This window comes from Sander lucioperca, chromosome 5 (assembly GCF_008315115.2).
Source record: "Sander lucioperca isolate FBNREF2018 chromosome 5, SLUC_FBN_1.2, whole genome shotgun sequence".
NCBI classification, from domain to species: Eukaryota; Metazoa; Chordata; class Actinopteri; order Perciformes; family Percidae; genus Sander; species Sander lucioperca.
In genome coordinates, this window is record NC_050177.1 from 36,288,430 (window position 1) to 36,307,175 (window position 18,746).

Here is an 18,746-nt window from a genome sequence, read left to right on the forward strand (position 1 = left end):
ATTTTGTTAGTTTGGGCTGGATATTAACAGTAGTTCAGTTATCCCTCTTTGGTTTGTTCTAGGATTAGGTTACCCCTTTTTAGGTAATTTAGGGGGAGAAGTGGGGAGTGATGGCCCATTGCGAGGTTGGTCCAGCGTCTTCCCATCTTTTGTTTTTTTTGGCTGGGGTCTCCGGTCCCTTTTTTGTTTCTCTTTGTTTGCTACTTGGTAATATTTTTGCATTATTTAATCAAGCTTGTTGGTTAATTGTTAACCTTGTGTCTGGCATCCTTTTTTATATGTTGCATCCTCCAATCTCTTTTGAGCCTTTGTTTGTTTCTTTAAATGGAGGCCGTAACAACAGTACATTTATAGGGTGGCAACAGTCCCCTTCATAGAGAGGCAGAGTTGCGGTTGCAATCTGTATTACCATATTTTGTAGGCTCACATCCCATGGCCACCCTTAGATTTGTCACATTCGTCGTCCGTTATGAATGTGTGTTATGAATGCGTGTAACGTTATATCAGTGTCTGTTTCTTACTGAGCTTGGTCCAGTGTCTATGCCATCATGTATAGTCATACGTTATTTTTCTCTCAGGAACCACATGATGCTGCAATTGAAAATGCAGTGAGAGGTCTTCTCAGCTGCATCCAAAACTTTAAAAAATCCAATGTGGAGAGGCCTAGCAGTTCTGTAAGGCCCATGGAATCTCCTGGAACTAGCAGTTCCGTCAACAACCCTGTTCATCGGGAAATGCAAAGGTAAGTTAATATGCGCTTAAATTAATCCAATTCCAGGATTTTGTGTTTGTCCATGTAAATAGATGGCAATTAAGTTTTTTTGACACTTTAAACACATTTTAAATTGCAATACTGGCCTGTTTTTACTCCATTGTTGGTTAAATAAACCTTTTACACCCAAAAAGTACAGGAAAAACTCTTAAAACATACAGTTTTGTCTAGTGTTAAGCCCTGTATCAAAAGGTTAGTATCAATTACCAAACTGGGGTCCGTTTCAGAGAGCAGGTTTAGTGAAAACTGAGTTTGTTAACCCTGAGATGAGGGGAAACTCTGGGTTTTCGGTTTCAGAAAGAGAGGTAACTTCACCACAGAGTCAGTTACTATGGTAACTGAGTCTGTGAACCTAACCTGGTCGGGAGCAGGTTTTCTTCACGAAACCCTGAGTTTCTCTCAGTCTCCTCCCTCTGACACAGTGTCAGAGACTGAGAGAAACTCGGGGTTTCTTCTCTCTCATTTCCTCATTCATTCATTCATTCATTCATTCATTCATTCAGTCAGTCTGTATCAGGCGCATTTTCATGCAGTTTATCTGCATGAATAAAAACTTAATAAATAAAACTTATTGTTTAGTGCAGATTATGAAACGTTTTTTTCTCAAACATGTCATGTCCTTTTGTCGACGATCCCGTTGATGAAAAAGCTGTATTACTTCACAGAGAGTTTACGTCGGGAGATGATATTGAGTCCCGACTAAATGTATTTTCATTTCCACATTTTTTCACAGTCCATCAGATAGGCTACCTTATCCGTCCTCATATCACTAACATCCACTATCATGGACATGCTTTAACATCCCAGCAGATTCTTTGTCGCATTACGTTTTTTGCAAACGGCATTTTTCTTTATTGGTGATGCGGATCATACTGTAGTAGTAGGAAGCCACTGTAGCCGTCAGAAAAGTGTGACTCGCTCTGAAACATTTTTTGAACATTTTTTGTAGTTGTTCCCTGGACACAAACCAGTGCCATTAAAAAGAAATAAATTATTATACATTATAGTTCTGTTAATGATCATGGTGCTGCCTCAGAATGGGATATAGGCCTAGTAGTAGCTTACTTTTTCACCCGCAGGATTGCACCCAAATGAAATTATAGGTGTAATACAATTCCAGTATTCACCAGTAATATTATAAGTTAAATATGTGATTAAATATGAAATTAATACACTGTTAATGCTTACGCATTGACTCGAGCAGCAATTTTCTCCCACACCAATTCTCTCTCTGGAACCGAAAACTCAGAGTTTCCCATCTCAGGGAAAATTAACTCAGACATCAGGGTTACACTCAGAGTTTGTTAAACCTCCTTCCTGAAACGGACCCCACAGGGGTGTGATTCTTCCGGATAATTCCGGAAATCCGGCTTTTCTGACCTGAAAATGAAGCTCTCGTAAATCATGCAAATCCGCTTTTTTCTTTTTTTTTTTGGGGGGGGGGGGTTGTCGCAAGGCACAGGTCGGGGGTATTGGTAAACATAATGACCGGTCACTGCTGTCAACGTTTTTTGTGCCTCTGACTCATGTCTTCATATCACTCTGCAAGTGGTCCATTAATTTGTCACGATGTAACTTCATTCAAAGCAGAGCTCCACCAAAGAGCCTGCAATCGTTGCGGAAGGTTATTTGAATAAGAATTTTGGACGAGTGGGGGCGAACTATCTTCTTAGCTGAAGCCGACAATGGGACAATATTTTTATTTTATGTTGGCAATGCAAGCTGAAGCGACGTAGCAGATGACGTTGAGAAGTTGCAGTGAGGAATATTTTAGGAGCACCATTTTCGGCAGTGCAGAAAGGTAGTGGCCCACACTAACTTAGTGTTGAGCCGGGAAACATGGCTAAAAGAGCTCTACAGCGAAAAGATGTGCTGGGCGAGCCGTCAGTCGGTGGACGCTAACAGAAGCTAGCTGGCGTAAGCTGACAGCTGACCACCAAGTCAGCAAGTGATTGGCGGAGACAGGGAGTACATGTATTTGAAAGAGTCCGGCAGTTGTGGTAGACGAAGGTCCAGTCGGGAGATTGGATGGAGAGTCCACTGAAGTCCACTGTGGTCTGAAGGGCTAATCCTCGCTAGATCACTAGCTAGTCGGGAGGTTGACAGCTAACGTTAGCCAGCTGAAGCTAACAGTCGATCGATGGTGAGTAACGTACGTTACACAGGCTGGCAGCAGCACAGAGTCCAGAGTTGATGGGGGGGGTAGAAAGGTGTTGAGAATGACCAACACCTAATCTTAAACTTAGTGTACTTAATTTGCTACGACCCGATCAGAGGTTACTTAAATTGGGACATCAGTCAAAATCAAGCATGTCACCTTCAAACGGGATCTCTGTTTGCAGGGTTCAGGCTGGACCCTCCCGGTGATCATGCTGCTCTGGGGGACCGGCTGTACAGTGAGAAGCCGCTGCTGACCGGCGCAGAGCTCTGCCAGAACTCCAACTGCTGTCTGTCCGCGCGGCCGTCTGACGGCATCAGTATTAAATTGAGACAGTTTTATTAGCGGTTAAAAACGTCTCGCGTTAAATAGTAGTCTAATTTGGTACAGTTGGTTTTAACACCTGATGCGAAGTGTAGGCCTATAGGAGTACACATGAAAACCCTGAACAAGCAGCGTCGCTCTGCTCTGTCTTTCTGCTGTGCCCCATTCACGTAGTAGTTTTACACTATGTAGATTAAACTCTGCAATTAATCCGCGGTTCACATGTATGTATGAACTGTGGTGGTCCGTTACACTGTAGGCTATATTCAACATCACTGATTAAGTAGCCTAAGTCAATCCTACAAACAACTGGACTTTAGGGTCAAGTGTTGTTGTATCCGGCCCATGTCCCGGATGTGAAAGCCTCCTTACTGGACTACTGAATATAATAATATTCCATTATATTTTGTATTTTGAATTGTTACCTGCCACCAGAATTTTGTGATTTCCTTGCAATAAATATTGACATTTTTACCATAAATTGGTGCCTAAACATGTATCAGAATGCAGGAATTGAAGTCATTTACTCTCAGAATTTCCTCCCCCAGACCCCCCCCTGCTTTGTGTGTTCCCACAAAGACAAATTCTGAGCAAGGAAAAACCCTGAAGTATAATCACAGACAGCCATAAAAAACATTTAAATTGCAGAGTTAGAGTTATAACTTAATATGTACAGTGTCAACAGAGAGAAACACGGACAATTGAACAGACAGTGACAACATACATACTACATACCTACATACTGTAGAGAATGACAGTAACAGCATACAAACGGCATAAATAAAAATTTGTTATAAACGTGTGCTCTTTAAAAAGTAGAAAGCATTGTTTGCCAGTTACATTAAATGTTTAAAAATCCGTAAATGTCCGTGGGTGGGGCTGCATGGGCGTGGTAATGTGGGCTGGTGTGGGTGTGGTAGTAAGGAGAGAGAATAGGAGAAGGAAGTTTGTGTGAGGTGGACCTGGTCACCACAGACCCAAATCTTCTCAGCTGTTGCTACTGTCATATGCTGCACTGTCTCTTCATGTGGCACTATTATTATTTATATTATAACAAGGTAATGCAATGTGTGATCAAGTGATGACTGATTAACAGTAATGTAAATGCTAAATGCCCTAATACCTACATATCATGTAAGACTCAATTTCTCCATTTCTTCGCACAAAACTCTCCAGAAAGTGCCATTTAATGGTTTATTTTTTTTTTTAAATGAGGGGGGGGGGGGCTGTCGCAGTGTCATGGGTGCGCCGTATATTTTCCTGCTTTTTTGTCCTTTGCCAATCACACCTATGACCCCAGAAGTGTGTCTATTGCTATTATTTTTACCCTGGTGGCATCGATACTCTGCAGTTATTCAACTGTAAAGTGCTTACTAATACTGAAATGCAGCCATTGTTAAAAAATATCCCAAGACCAACAGCTGATTCTGTCATCCTTGTTGATTTTGCTCCCCCCTCTTATTTTTCAACTTGTTTAAAGATCTTTTCCAGCAATATATGCTGGAAGCCGTAAAAGAAAGGCACCTGAACCTCCAAGATCAACTTCTAAAGTAATAGAACTCCAGTTCTGCCTGCAGCCAGAGAACTCGGATAGGACACCAAAAGACGAAACCATGCTCCTGCAAGCGGGCTTAGGAATGAGAACTGTACATCTTAATGACGATGCTGATCACACTGAGGTACGCCATTTTTTTTTTTACAGCATGACACTTTAGTTGGTATGAAAAATATTATCAAATCAAAGAAGATATCATTGTGGAGATACAATACCATAAATGTAAAAAAAGAAGTGTGCTTTTTGGGCATTATTTTGTACATGTGACGGTTGAGACAGACAGCCAGGAAAACGTTTCGCACAGTATGGTAATTTCATTCATTGTTAATGAATGAGCATTGTTATTTTCTGTCTACATGTCTACTGTAGTTTGTGGTTTTTAACTACTGTGAATGTAGCCTGACACTCACCACTGGCAGGGCTTAATCCGAGGGGCGGGATAAACGGTTGTCTTTCAAATTTCCTCTGCACGCTACAACCAACCAGAGCAAAAACATCTTTGTTTTCAAGTAGCAGGGAACTAACGCGGAACCGTCGCAACTCTGCCGTCATTATGTTAAGCCCCGTCCACCGACTCTATACACGATGTGATTGGCCTGACCAGAATTTGGTATATCCAGCTTGCAAGCCAACGGAGAGTTGCAGACGAACCTGGCTGCAACTTACATTTTCTGCTGCCAGGGTGCATCTATTTCTATGATTTCTAGGCTACTGTTCATGGGCTGTTTTGGATCAAAAATCTCTTCTGGAAGGTTATAGGACAGGTGTTGAGTTTAGGTTAGATTGTAGCAAAAAGTTTTTTTGACCGTTACAACATAGCAAAGTAACACACAATTATAGAAACATATATGTAAAGTTAAAAGTTTTGGCACTGAATGAATAGTAATTAAGTAGCCTAACTTCTGCTACAAAGTGAAAACATTAAGTACTCTGTCAAAATTAAAGACAGCACAAGGCAAGTGATTGATTCCAGCCCCCAGCATCATGTGTGTGGAATGTGGTATCATTACCCACTTTCCATCATGTGTTTTGATCTTCAGATAACCAGAGTTCTGCTTGAGGAATACCCTAAATTGCGAAATTTGCGTGGCGGTTGGCTTCTCCAAAAAGCTGCAGGTGAGCTAATTTACACCGGGCAGAAGAGTTGAGCCTCCATACCTGTTCAGTACTTCATATTTGAAAACTTTTGGAATAATAATGAACTTCCATTTTTGCGCTTTTTTAATTCTTTTTTTCTTTCAAAGGAGGCAGTGGACAAAGGAAGACTACTCCACTGGCCCATGGTTCCCAGGGCTACACAGCAAAAATATTGGAGTCCTCCTCAAACAATGGAAAGAACATCATCTATATTGTCCCCCTTCAAGAAAAGATTGACACAACCCCCTTGCCATATGATTCACCAGAGTTTCAGAATATGCCAAAAAATAACTGCATGACCTGTGGCACATCAGTTCCTCTTCAGTTGCTGCCTTTCCACATTGAATCCTGTCAGTGTCATGATAATGTAAGTGATCTGATTCAATGCTGTTGCTAAGAACAATACATTCCCATAGTTGTTTAAGGCTTTATAATCTATACCTATTCCTAACATATAATACATGTATTTGGGTTGTGTTCTGCATATTAGATAGATATTACATATACATAGATATTACGTTTGTAGAAAAAATGATAATGATACTTTTTTTCCACATTCCTTGTGGAGAATTTTGAACTTGTGGCAGAAGAGGAGAAAGACCAGGAACCAGATGTTATTTGTGTGGTAAGCAATTATTAAGATTTAAATTAACAAAGTCACAAAAGCTCAAATCAATACTGAAGTCTCATTGCTTGAGTCCAATTCTCACTTTAAATGTTAATCTGAAATCAGTCATTCTAATCTATCAAAAAGGTACTAGCCCTGATGTTATTACTTGAGATTTTACAAGTGAAAAGTGGATGTCAGTGTCGGTGGGCTTGTCCATAATCGGAGGGACCTGATGTCCGAAATACACCCGGTGTGAATTTCACTCAGCGCCTTGATTAAAGCTGAACTGCTGCATAGATCACGGTAGCCACACACATCTGCACGGGCATCACACTGCTTGTCTCTATTTTTTTTACGCAGTTAGTCTATAACATAAATACCTCATTGTACCCGAGGCAATGTGACCAGCAGAGCAACCTTGTAGGTGTTTGTACTAGTGTTAATTTCGTCAGAGTAAATATGTTCGTCAATTAACTTTTTTCCATGACTATGACGAGACTGCACCAATGTCCAAAAACGCTGACTAAGACTAAATGAACATGCATTATTGTTGACGAAAAAGACGAGATTAAAATGTTTTGCATAAAATAAAAACTAAGATAAAATCTCTCTACATTTTCGTCTACAATCGTCTCTACTTTTTACCAATTGCTGCTTGGTTCCCAGTAACAAAGTTGCATTCAACAAAAATGATTCAACAAGTGTATTTTGTCAGGTAATTATGACATTTAACCAATATTTGAGATGTGAAACACTATTTGACTGAAATGTTATCAGAAATGTCAAATAATTTATTTAAAAAGACTAAAATGTTTTGACTAAAACTGGACTAAGATACCTTGTTCCCTTTTGACTAAAACTAGACTAAAATGACGAGACTTTTAGTTGACTAAAACTTGACTAAAAAAAATATGTGACTGAATAAATATGACTAAAACTAACAAGGACATTTGGCACAAGACTAAGACTAAATTAAAAATAGGTGACAAAATGAACACTAGTTTGTACATTTCACATTAAATTAATCAAATTAATGTATCCATAATCCTGTAGTTAAAACACTTTCACAACCTACCAACTGCATTACATTAATATCGATGCAGTGAAGCTGGCAGCAACTACACAGAGCAAATATGGAGTCTGTGTAGCAGGTTAAAAAAAAAACCTTGCACAACTTGTGTGACGCATTGCATCCCTGCCCCATGTTTTGGCTGTAATATTCATGTATCTAATTTAGTGTCATGTGAACCTGGTTAATCAAGTGTTATACTAAACCTCATTGTTGACTCCGCAGGATTCTTGCCCAATATGTGGAGAGCAATTTGCTGCTGAGGCGATGGCCCTCCATGCAAGTTCATGTGGGGAAAGGTAATGTCAACATGTCACTGGAGTATCCGCAACAATTGACACTATATTTTACACAATGGCAAGTGAAACAAGGCCCTGTAACACCAATTAAAACCATCACCAAGTCACTAAAGGAGCTGCAACACAGCTCAAAGTCATAACTAGGGTCCTACTAAACTCTTGGCCCTGAGAATTGCATTACAGACTGAAATCAACCATTTACTTTGTAATTTACCTTTTTTTTTTTTTTTTATTAAATGCAGAATTTAGGTGAGCTTTGCATTAATTAGTTTGATAAAATAGTGCAATGAAATGTTTATTTTTTAGCTTTATTTATCATTTTAGATGTCTGTAATGCATTTACAATTTTTGTTTTTGTCAATAACATCAAAATGTGTTTTTTTTTTTGTTTTTGTTTTTTTAATATCATCTAGTTTTCCTCTGAATTCCATAATGGCGGCTGCATCTGAAAACAGCACTTCAGCACCAGAGGTTTCCACAAGCAGTGTCACTGAAAGCAGCCTTGCTAGCCCATCCAGTTATGGGTACTTAACACCTGGCACATCACAAACCTCAGGGCCAGTACCTGCAATATCTGACGGTGTGTTTTCACGGGTCTTAACATTTCTTTTACTTTTTTTCCAGAAACAGAATGTTAATGATACTCCCACAGAAATATTATACCCTTATACAAACACAATTATGAAAAATATTTTTCAGCCTGGAAGAGGGTTGAAGTTCCAGAGAGGGCAGCGATACTATACAGAAGGCATTTGCTTCAGGAAAAAGAGGATGAACCAACACTGAAAGTAAGAATTGACATGAGAGAGGACGTTGAAGATCAGGAGGGACTAATCAGCTTTTACAAGGTTTATAAAGTAGATTGGGCCAGACCACTCCATTGCAGATTGGAAGGTAACTACATTTTACAAATATATTGTACCTAAAGTAGTATGTAGTTGCTTCAATTGACAAGTAACAATAGTATTTGTTTTATAGGTGATGTAGCAACTGGAGAGGGTGTGAAGCGCCATTTCTTCAGCCTAGTGATGCACAAGTTGCAGAATGGATTCTTGATGGATTTTGGACAGTTTATTAATTTAATTATGTAGCCCTTTTATCACAAGCATGTTTCAAATGACTTTACAGAGAATGAACTTCACTAAAGTCTACGTATGTGATAACCTGTATAATTAAAGGAGATGCCCCATGCTCCATTGCTCTCCATGCAGGAAATAGAACAAGCACTATGCTTTTTGAGGGCCAAGCTGATCACCTCATCCCTTCCACCTCCCAAGTGCTTGTGCAGAGTGACTTGTTCAAGATGGCAGGGAGGATGATAGGTCACTCTTTTCTGCATGGTGGTCCTCCACTGACAGGTGTCAGCCCAGCAATTCTGCACGTTTTGTTAGGGGGCCCCCGGGAGACAGCAACCGTCGTGCTGGAAGATGTGGCAGACATTGATATCCGCGAGACAATACAGCTGGTAGGTTTGGAGCGGAATGTAAAGTATGAACTAAGCCACATGAATACTTGCATGCATGTCACCATATTCATATACCTTGTCTCAACCATCCATTAAGCTTGAGAGGAAAACAAGCAGTGAGCTGACAGAGGATCAGAGGGCTGCTGTTAACCAGTTGGCATTATCTTGGGACCTTCCTGTGTTGACACAAGCCAACCATGTCTGGCTTTTACACAGTCTTCTACAGCATGCGGTAAGCTCAAACAACCAAAACTTTATGTTCATAAAGAAAGGGATTTCTCTGTTGTGGTAAGAGTTTGATTCACCAACTGTTAATTTTGCTATTTCTGGTGAAATGTACAGTATTTTACTGCTTAATTATGATTTTTAAACCATACCAAGTTTTTATGCCCATTACTCCTTGAAAGAATTAACTCACTTTAATATCTATGTAGGTGTTAGGGCGAACCTCCCAACAAGTGAAACAGCTGAGGCAGGGACTGCAGGACACTGTTATGGCCACTGTTGGAGGCCAGGCCAGATGTGGTTCCAGTGGTTTTCCCATGTCAGTCTATGGCTAAATGCAGTGCTCAGGTATTTTAATCCATGTTATTAAAGATATATATTGCTGATTTAAATCCTGCTGTGTCATGGCAGTGTGTACCAAATAGTGTTTGACTTTTCTCTGTGGCGCCAGTGCATGGAGCAGCTGAGGTCTACTGGATCTTGGCAGACCTCTGTTGCTCTGCACAGGCGCCACGGAAGGAAGCCAAACACACTGTCCACACAAACATGGCTCATAGATGTTTTAAAATTGGCAAAGTATCCCTAAAATTAATAAGTTTTGCTTTTTTTGTACTGTTCAGTGCATTCTTATTATTCAAATATTACATTCAGATGGTTCTAGACAACATCATCTGGCCTGGAGAAGAGGAAAAGGAGGACGACAATGGAATCTCTGTTGCAATCAGATGCAAAATGGCTGGCTACCTACGTCAGTTTGTGGAGACAGGTATATCGTTTTTCGTACTTTCCAAGTTGTGTGCATTTAGGATCTACAGGTTTTGTTATGGAACATGTTGAAAGCAATAACATTTACAATAATAGTGAAGACTTAAAATAACACACATGGAATTCTGCAGTGATCAAAAAGCTGTGTTAAAAGATACATTTTAGATTGTGGCCTCCTTGTGCCTTCATGGAAAGATAAGGGCTTTAGAAAGAAATTCATACATACCTTTACTATTTATTTGTCTAAACTAATTTTGAGCAATTAATTGCAGACTTGAGACTCAGAATCATAATATCATTGATGTAACATTTGTTGTCCTCTCTTCCATTGGTGTGTTATTATCCATTTAAGTGACTGAAGAAAAACTCAAGCAGCTGGTAAAATTCTGGGTTGGCTGGTAGCTGCCCATGCAGGACATGTAAGTGGAGGTGGTGCAGGCAGACCATCCAACATCTTCCACCTGCTTCCATATCCTGCGCTTGCCTGGTTACTACACCAATTACCAAGAGTTCCATGATCATCTGGAAGGTTGCATTGCAACAAATGATACTGGGTTTGGACTGATATAAAGTCTAAAAACATGGTGGCAAGTTCTGCTGCGTGCTATTGTTAGGCCACACCACAAATGTTGAGAAAAAAGTAGTTGAGAAAAGTTCAGAAAGTAGGGGGCAGCCATTTTTGCTTTTCATGAAAAACATAAATACACATGGTAGTTTTCATTTTGTTTTACTTTTAATAACAAGAATGTATGCATTTTATCTATGCATTTTATTTATTGACAAAGTTGTTTACATTTACCAATATGGTTGGGCATCGAGAACCGATTCCTACTTGGAATCGTTTCAAAAATTACGATTCCAGTAGAATTGTTTCTTTATTGGAATCGTTTGGAGGATTTGGTTTGAAATCTGATCATGGATTTCAAATTTAACATGTGCAACTTTTTGTTTCCGACGCGGCCAGGCGCTTGTTGTGTTGCAGCCTTGGAGCACAGTAAGCGGTGCTCTAGTGTAGCTTTATTTTACGTTGAAAAAGCCCCGTCAAACTGCAACTCACCATTGAATCAAAATAAAACTTTCCTCTTTTGTGAAATAAGCATGTGACCCGTTTCAACTCCACACTCAAAGAATCGGAATAGAGAATCGATAAGAACCGGAATTGAAAGGAAGAATCGCAATTGGAATCAGAATCTTTAAAATCTAAACGATGCCCAACCCTACTTACCAAGATGTTTATATAGTGTCTTCCATTGAAAGGGTTTGTTTTATTTAACAGTAAAAGAAGTGTTTTAAAACAATTCTGTGCATGTGTTCTTTAATAAAAAAAAAAAATGCTTGAAGTAGAAAGTTGCATGCTGCCTGAAAACTGCTGACAAAGACTGATAAAGAGTCTGCTTTAAACTAAAAGTAGTCGCTTGCACTAGTGTACCAGACGAAAACAAAAAATTGACTAAAGGTTTTGTCAGTTACAAGAAAATAGGAAATTGTATAGAAGGAGTCACTGATAATGATCAAGCCGTATTTTAACATTCTGTTATGTGTTTAAGACCTAAAGTTAAACTGATATCTCAAAGTATAGTAAAGTGAATCTCTCTCTCATCTATGTCTATATTATCTATTTATTCTCCAAATATGCTGCATAAGCACGTCAGTGAACAACAAACAGGTCAGGAGGGATGTGAAGTGTTACATATATTTAAGATCTCAACAGAATAAATGTGCTTTTCAGTTATCACATAATTTAATCACACTGCACTAATAAAGATCCTTCCTAGTCTCTAGTCCTTGCTCGTTTTTCAGGGGGACATGAGAAGCAGTTTACAGAGATTACCCTACTCATAGCCAATGCTGTGCATGTACTCCAGTGCAGCTAAATATCTGTCTATTCCCATGCATGTTGAAGGTCCCATTGGGTCCACAGCAGCACAAAGTCCAGCCAGCTCATCAGGTCTCAAAGGGCAATCACTTTCAGGGACATGGATGCCACAGTTTGGATCAGAGGGTATAAGGCCACTACTCTCCTAGTCAATCAGAGGGATGTGCAAATCCTGTAAGATCAGAAGTAATTATTTATTCTGCCTTAACTCCATGCTGTGCTGAGCATATTTCAGAAATACATACCTCATTGTACTCTTCTGAGTTGTGCTGTAGTCCCATGTGCCATAGTTGGTGAGATTTCTCTCAGTTGAAAGGGGATGATTGTCCCAGCCATCTGTGAACACATCAAGCTGGGCTTGCAAGCGGGGAATAAACACATAGTGGCAGCAGAAAAGGTGAGCACTACTCGACAGGTCAAGAAGACCATCCTCTTCCAGCTGGTGCAGCAGATTGTAGAAGAGATGTGACTGCTCTAAAGATATCTCGCCAGAGACGTTCAATTCTGTTTAAAGCACAATAGAGGAAGTGAGAATCAATTGATGATGTCATGTCATTTAATAGCAGCATAACAATTTTAACACATTTATGTATATGTGTTCTCGTTACCTCTGATTATGCACACTTTTTCCCGCGATGAAGCTGTTTCTCCCAGCTCCTCGAACGGAGAACATAAGGCGGGCCACATCAACATTTTCCACCCCATGGTCTCCCCGAACCCTTATAGGTGAAGTTTGTTATAGTTAAAGGTATACATTGTTTTCAATTTAATGAAGAACCTTTACCTTTGTGGTAAGCCATGCTTCTCAACCGCTTCATTGAAGAAGGCAAGAGTAGTGGAGGCCTTGTTGTTATCAGCAACACCAAGATACATTATCTGTGAGAATAATACAGAAAACACTCCATCACACCCTAAACCGCACATTTTGATTTAGGTATACAAGATTACATTCATGACCTGAACTTTAAACTACTAGGTGTCCATATGAAAATTTAGATTTTCTGCATAAACAAATAATTAGTCAACATAATTGTTATGCAAAAATTAAAAGGCATGTGTGATTATCAGTACCTTTCTTGAGTAGCCATCAATTCCTCCGAATATCACCATATTGTACCTTAATTGACATGGAGAAAAAATAGGCATAATCATTTATCCCCTTATTTTCTACATTGTGAACCTGCAATAGTTTTCTATTAGACTAACACAACAAACCTTATAAGTTTGTGGTTTGTGTCAATATGCATCAAAGATCTGGGTGCTGGGACAGAGTATGTCCTGCGTACCACACACCGCAACTCAGCCATTCTGGACACAATCCCTACAGTGTCAACTCTGTGCATTGATGCACGAATCCTCTGCCACTGTACACGATGTCCCTGTGCTCGCAGCAGTCCCATCGTCATACGGTATCCTGCATTTCGGTTGCTGGAATGAATGGCTGACACCAGGATGTCAAGTTCATCATCAGTTAGGTCACTGTACAGACCCCTCACAGACAAACCCCATTTGTTCATGCGTCTCTGCAGCGTCCACCTAGAAACCCCTACAAGCTTCGCAATGCACTTTACAGATAGGCCCATATTAAGAAGCTCAGACACATATTCCTCGCTTAATATAACTCTAGGGCGGCCACTATTTCCCCTTTCCAGCAAAACTGTTACAGCTGTTTCCTGTTCATTTTTCCTAGAGACTAAGCGATGCACCTCAGTAATGGCATCATACACAGCTTGAGGGATCTCAAGCTGGCTTGATAGTGAGCTGAGTACAACTAGCTCCTGCGAACAAATAAACTCGAGGTAATCTATGTCCAGAGGGGCACGATCGAGGGCACTTGATAGTCTGTTGTAGAGCCTGGTCAATAAATGATCGAGCAGCCTTTCCTAGAGGGGAAAAAAAAAAAAATTGTTACAATAATGTAACACTATGTGATAATAGGCCAGTAACAATTCCAAATTTAGCTGGACAATTAATTGTCTCAGAATTAATAATTTATTACTTTTTTTAACAAATTGTTTAAATGAATCCCAGGATACAACTTTTGTTATATATCACTGTTAGTGACCCAGATACGCAGGATCACAGCCTACGAAGTAAACAACGCCTCTTTATTATCATAAAACATTGTATTTTTTGCTTAAATCTACAAAAAATAATTAAAATAGAACATTTATTACCGTCAATAACAAACAAAGCATAATCAGAAACAAAAAACAGAGCATGTTTAATTCCTCTGGCTTTAGACGGTCACACCCCAGGATGTTTGGCTAAACAGTCCAACAAATAATCATTTATATAATTTAAATTTGGCATCTAAACACAATCAACAATTATCATCAACAGTCATACCCCTTAGGACGTTAGCAAAAGTTAGCAAACAAGTTGTTCTGTAGGCTACAGATTATAAAAATAAAAGCACAATCCCTGTGGAACTACGTCAGCATAATGTTATTGAATGACGGCCATTTCTGCTACAGCATCGTCATTTAGCTAGCTACAGTAACGTTACTAATTAGAGCTAATGTTAGCCAAAGTGCATTCATTGACTCTTATTTTGTTACTGACGTAATAATGTTAAAAATCTACCAAAACAAAGCTTTTGGAACCAACTTACCCTTTCTTGTTGAGCCATTGCGGATCTTCGCCGACATGAAGAAGAACAGAAGAACAGCTTCAAGTGCAAGTTTGTTTTGCACCAAATGTATCGCAACAATAGTAGCAAAAGCCAAGGTGCACAGATTCGTCACTTTGTGATGCGATAGAGCACACTTGTGAGGTTGCAGAGACCGATTCGAGAAGCTGTGATCATCGAGTTGTGGTTGTACTGGAAAAATGAAAAAAGAAATACGAGTAAATTTGCAGTACAGTTTTTTTTTCTACAAGCTCTCATGTTTTTTCCTTTCTGTGACTTCAAATTCAGCTCATGCGTGTGAATATTTTATACAAGCGAAATGTTAATGTACAAGTACAGATTTTTGTTCTTCAAGTGCTCACATCACATCTACGAGTTCAATGTTAACATACAAGTACAGATTTTTGTTCTTCAAGTGCTCACATCACATCTACGAGTTCAATTTTAGTTGTACAAGTTCTCACATCATATTCTTCAAGTGCTCACATCACATTTACAAGCTCTCATGTTTTGCACCATATTTAGCTTCATAAGAACGGTCATATAGAGGTCCAACGCCTACTATACCAGACTTTGTTCATCCAAATCCTCGAGAGTTTGCACATCTGAAAGTTGCACTAGACAACATCCTACCAGCTGATGCAACTGAAAGGTTCAAGTTCCAAATCCTAGTTGATCACCTGAAGCTTGAGGAAGCCCTATTGATTGCTGACTCCTACTCAAACTCACAGTACCCTTTCGCAGACACTATGGCTGCTCTTACTGAGCAGTACGGGCAGCCTCATCAGTTAGCTCTACAGAGGATTGCAGAGTTAATGGACGCTCCCAATGTAGCCAGCGGGGATGTAAAGGCCTTCCGCATGTTTGCATTAAAGGTGCGTTCCCTTGTGAGCATGCTGGAGCAGCTGAGGGGAAAGGGGAGAATGGAGCTGCAGTGTGGGTCCCATGTGTCTAGGTTGCTAGGGAAGCTACCTCATGACCTGAGAGCCAGTTTCCGTCGTTCTATTCACCCTCATCACACTCCCATTCCCACGCTTTTGGATCTTTCGGACTGGTTAGAGTTTGAGATTCAAGTCCAAGTGGATACTGCTCGATACGGCTCAAAGGGAGAGACATCAGCAAGGAAAGAAACACGGAAGGAACCCAAGTCTTCTGGGAAGATCACAACCATCTTCCTCGGCACAGAAAATAAACCGTCTGAGGGCAAGCCTGAGCCTAAATACCCCAAAGAGAGGCCAAAGAAATACTGTCCATACTGTGATAGTAGTAGGCATTCACTAAATGCATGCACTAATTTCAAGCAGTTGACAACACCTCAGAAACACAGCTGGATCAAGGATACTAAGGCCTGTTGGCGCTGTGGGCGGGCCCATCGAGCATCAGAGTGCAACTTGAAGATGTGTTGCCAGACATGCAACAATCGGCACCTACTTGTGCTCCACGAGGTAAATGAGAAGGCTGATAACCGAGTAGTGAACAGCAACAGTTCTCCAACGACTGCAGAGGAAGTACTCTACATTGATCGGCCAGTGGAAGGGCGCAAGGTTCTCCTTAAAGTCACTAAAGTCCTGTTACATTACGGAGATCAGACCCTAGAATCGTACGCGATCCTGGATGACGGGACAGCTAAGAAACTGGGTTTGGCTGAACATACACACCCAGTCAGCTCACTTAAGCAGAAGTACCGACATCTCAGGGGACTACCACTACAGGACTTGGACCGGGTCTGCCCTGTGTTGCTTATCGGCTCGGACAATCCCCACTTAATTACGCCCATAGAGCCAGTTCGCTTTGCTCCCCCAGGAGGTCCTGCCGCCATCAATACACGCCTAGGCTGGACATTGCAGGGTCCAGCTCAGGAGCTGCTGCACCGCTTTACTGACCAGCAGTGTCTATTCACATGCCCGGAGCCACGGTATGGAGACCTGTACAGCAATGTTGAGAAACTGTGGCAAATGGACGTGCTGCCATGGCGCAGTGCGAAGGCCAGCACCAGGTCTCACCAGGACCAAGAAGCGATAAAGCTTCTCGAAGCCAAGACCATAAGAGTAGATGATAATGGACTTATGCGTTATGCCACTCCCCTACTGCGTGTCCCTAACATGCCACAATTGCAAGCACCAAAGGAGGCGGTGCTCCCACAGTTACGCAGTACAGAGAGGAGACTGGCTAAATCAGCCGAGCAGGCAAAGGCCTACATTGCTGAGATCTGTAGGCTTGAAGAGGCAGGCTATGTAGTGAAGCTGGAGCCAGGAACAGAAGAAACCAAGAACAGCTGGTACATCCCCCACCATATGGTCCAGCACAATGGCAAGAACAGAGTTGTTTTCAACTGTTCGTTCCAGTTCCAGGGTGACAATCTCAACCAGCTCCCCCTTCCTGGGCCCACGTGGGGGCCTTCCCTCCTGGCTTCGCTACTTCGATTCCGGGAGCATGCTGTCGCCATCAGCAGTGATATTCGTGGAATGTTCCACCAGGTCAGACTGCTCCCCGAAGACCAGCCGCTTCTTAGATTCCTGTGGCGTGATCTGAAGCGAGAAGAACCTATCACTGTTTACGAATGGAGAGTTCTCCCATTCGGAACAACATGCAGTCCTTGTTGCGCGACATACGCATTGCAGAAGCATGTGCTGGATCACAGCCAGCCAGGAGAGGATGTACGCCAGACCGTTTTGCACTCCTTCTATGTGGACAACTGTCTGCAGAGCTTACCATCAGAAGAAGAAGCACAAGTCCTTGTTGATAAGCTGCTAAACTTGCTTGCCGATGGGGGCTTCGAACTGAGACAGTGGGCAAGCAACAGGCCAGCTGTTATCAGTCACCTCCCAGCTGAAGCTAGGTCAGATAGTGCCGATCTTTGGATAGCACAAGGCCAACCGAATGCTCAGGAATCAACATTGGGATTGCACTGGCACTGCCCCACGGACACCCTATCCTACAAGCTACGCCTGCCAGTGTTCCCACAGGTCACTATGCGTACCATTTACAAAGTTCTGGCCAGCCAATACGACCCCCTTGGATTCATCATCCCTTACACGAGGGCCAAGGTGATAGTGCAGCAGCTATGGACTAAGCAACGTGACTGGGACGATCCTAACCTGCCTGAGCAGCTTCTTCACGCTTGGAAGGAATGGGAGAGCGAGTTGCCAGACCTGCAACACATTTCGCTACCACGATGCTACACCAGCTCAGAGATGGACCCTGGCAACAGTCAAAGAGAAATCCATGTGTTCTGTGATGCGTCTGAGCGTGCCTATGGCTCAGTAGCCTATCTCAGGACTGAGGACCCAAGCGGTCAGGTGGAAATCGCCTTTCTAGCTGCTCGGTCAAGGGTAGCACCAAGAAAGCAGCAGACCATCCCAAGGTTAGAGCTCTGTGCAGCACTTACAGGAGCCCAATTATTCACAGTACTCAGCACAGAACTGTCTTTGCCCATCCATCAGGTTGTTTTATGGTCAGACTCCACCACCGTCCTATCCTGGCTGCAGTCCGACTCATGTCGGTTTAAAGTCTTCGTTGGAACAAGGGTGGCGGAGATTCAAGACTTAACAGACCGGGAGGCATGCCGTTATGTAGACTCTGCCCAAAACCCAGCGGATGACATCACCCGGGGGAAAAGACTGTCAGAGCTTGGAAAGCAGTATCGTTGGTATCAGGGCCCCTCTTTCCTCTACAGCTCACCAGACCTGGTCCAGAGATCCAAGCCCAGCTTGCCCCATAGCAAATCAAATTCAGGTTCAACCCACCAAGTGCACCACATTTCGGGGGCTGTTGGGAAAGGGAGATTCGCTCCCTCAAAAATGCTCTGCAAGTCACCCTGGGAGCACAGTCCGTTACAGAGGAAGTGTTACGCACAGTG

The 18,746-nt window shown here is 41.6% G+C and overlaps 1 protein-coding gene across 1 annotated transcript; it reads left to right on the forward strand.

Annotated features, from left to right (window-relative positions):
- The first annotated feature begins 652 nt into the window (after nt 1–652).
- LOC116038998 lies at nt 653–9,063 on the forward strand. Its single transcript, XM_031283753.2, has 9 exons — nt 653–742; nt 4,735–4,933; nt 5,850–5,925; nt 6,054–6,313; nt 6,515–6,571; nt 7,851–7,924; nt 8,338–8,504; nt 8,624–8,818; nt 8,903–9,063. Exons 1-9 carry the CDS (start codon nt 684–686, stop codon nt 9,013–9,015), a joined length of 1,200 nt encoding a protein of 399 aa, XP_031139613.1. The 5' UTR covers nt 653–683; the 3' UTR covers nt 9,016–9,063.
- Nucleotides 9,064–18,746: the final 9,683 nt, after the last annotated feature.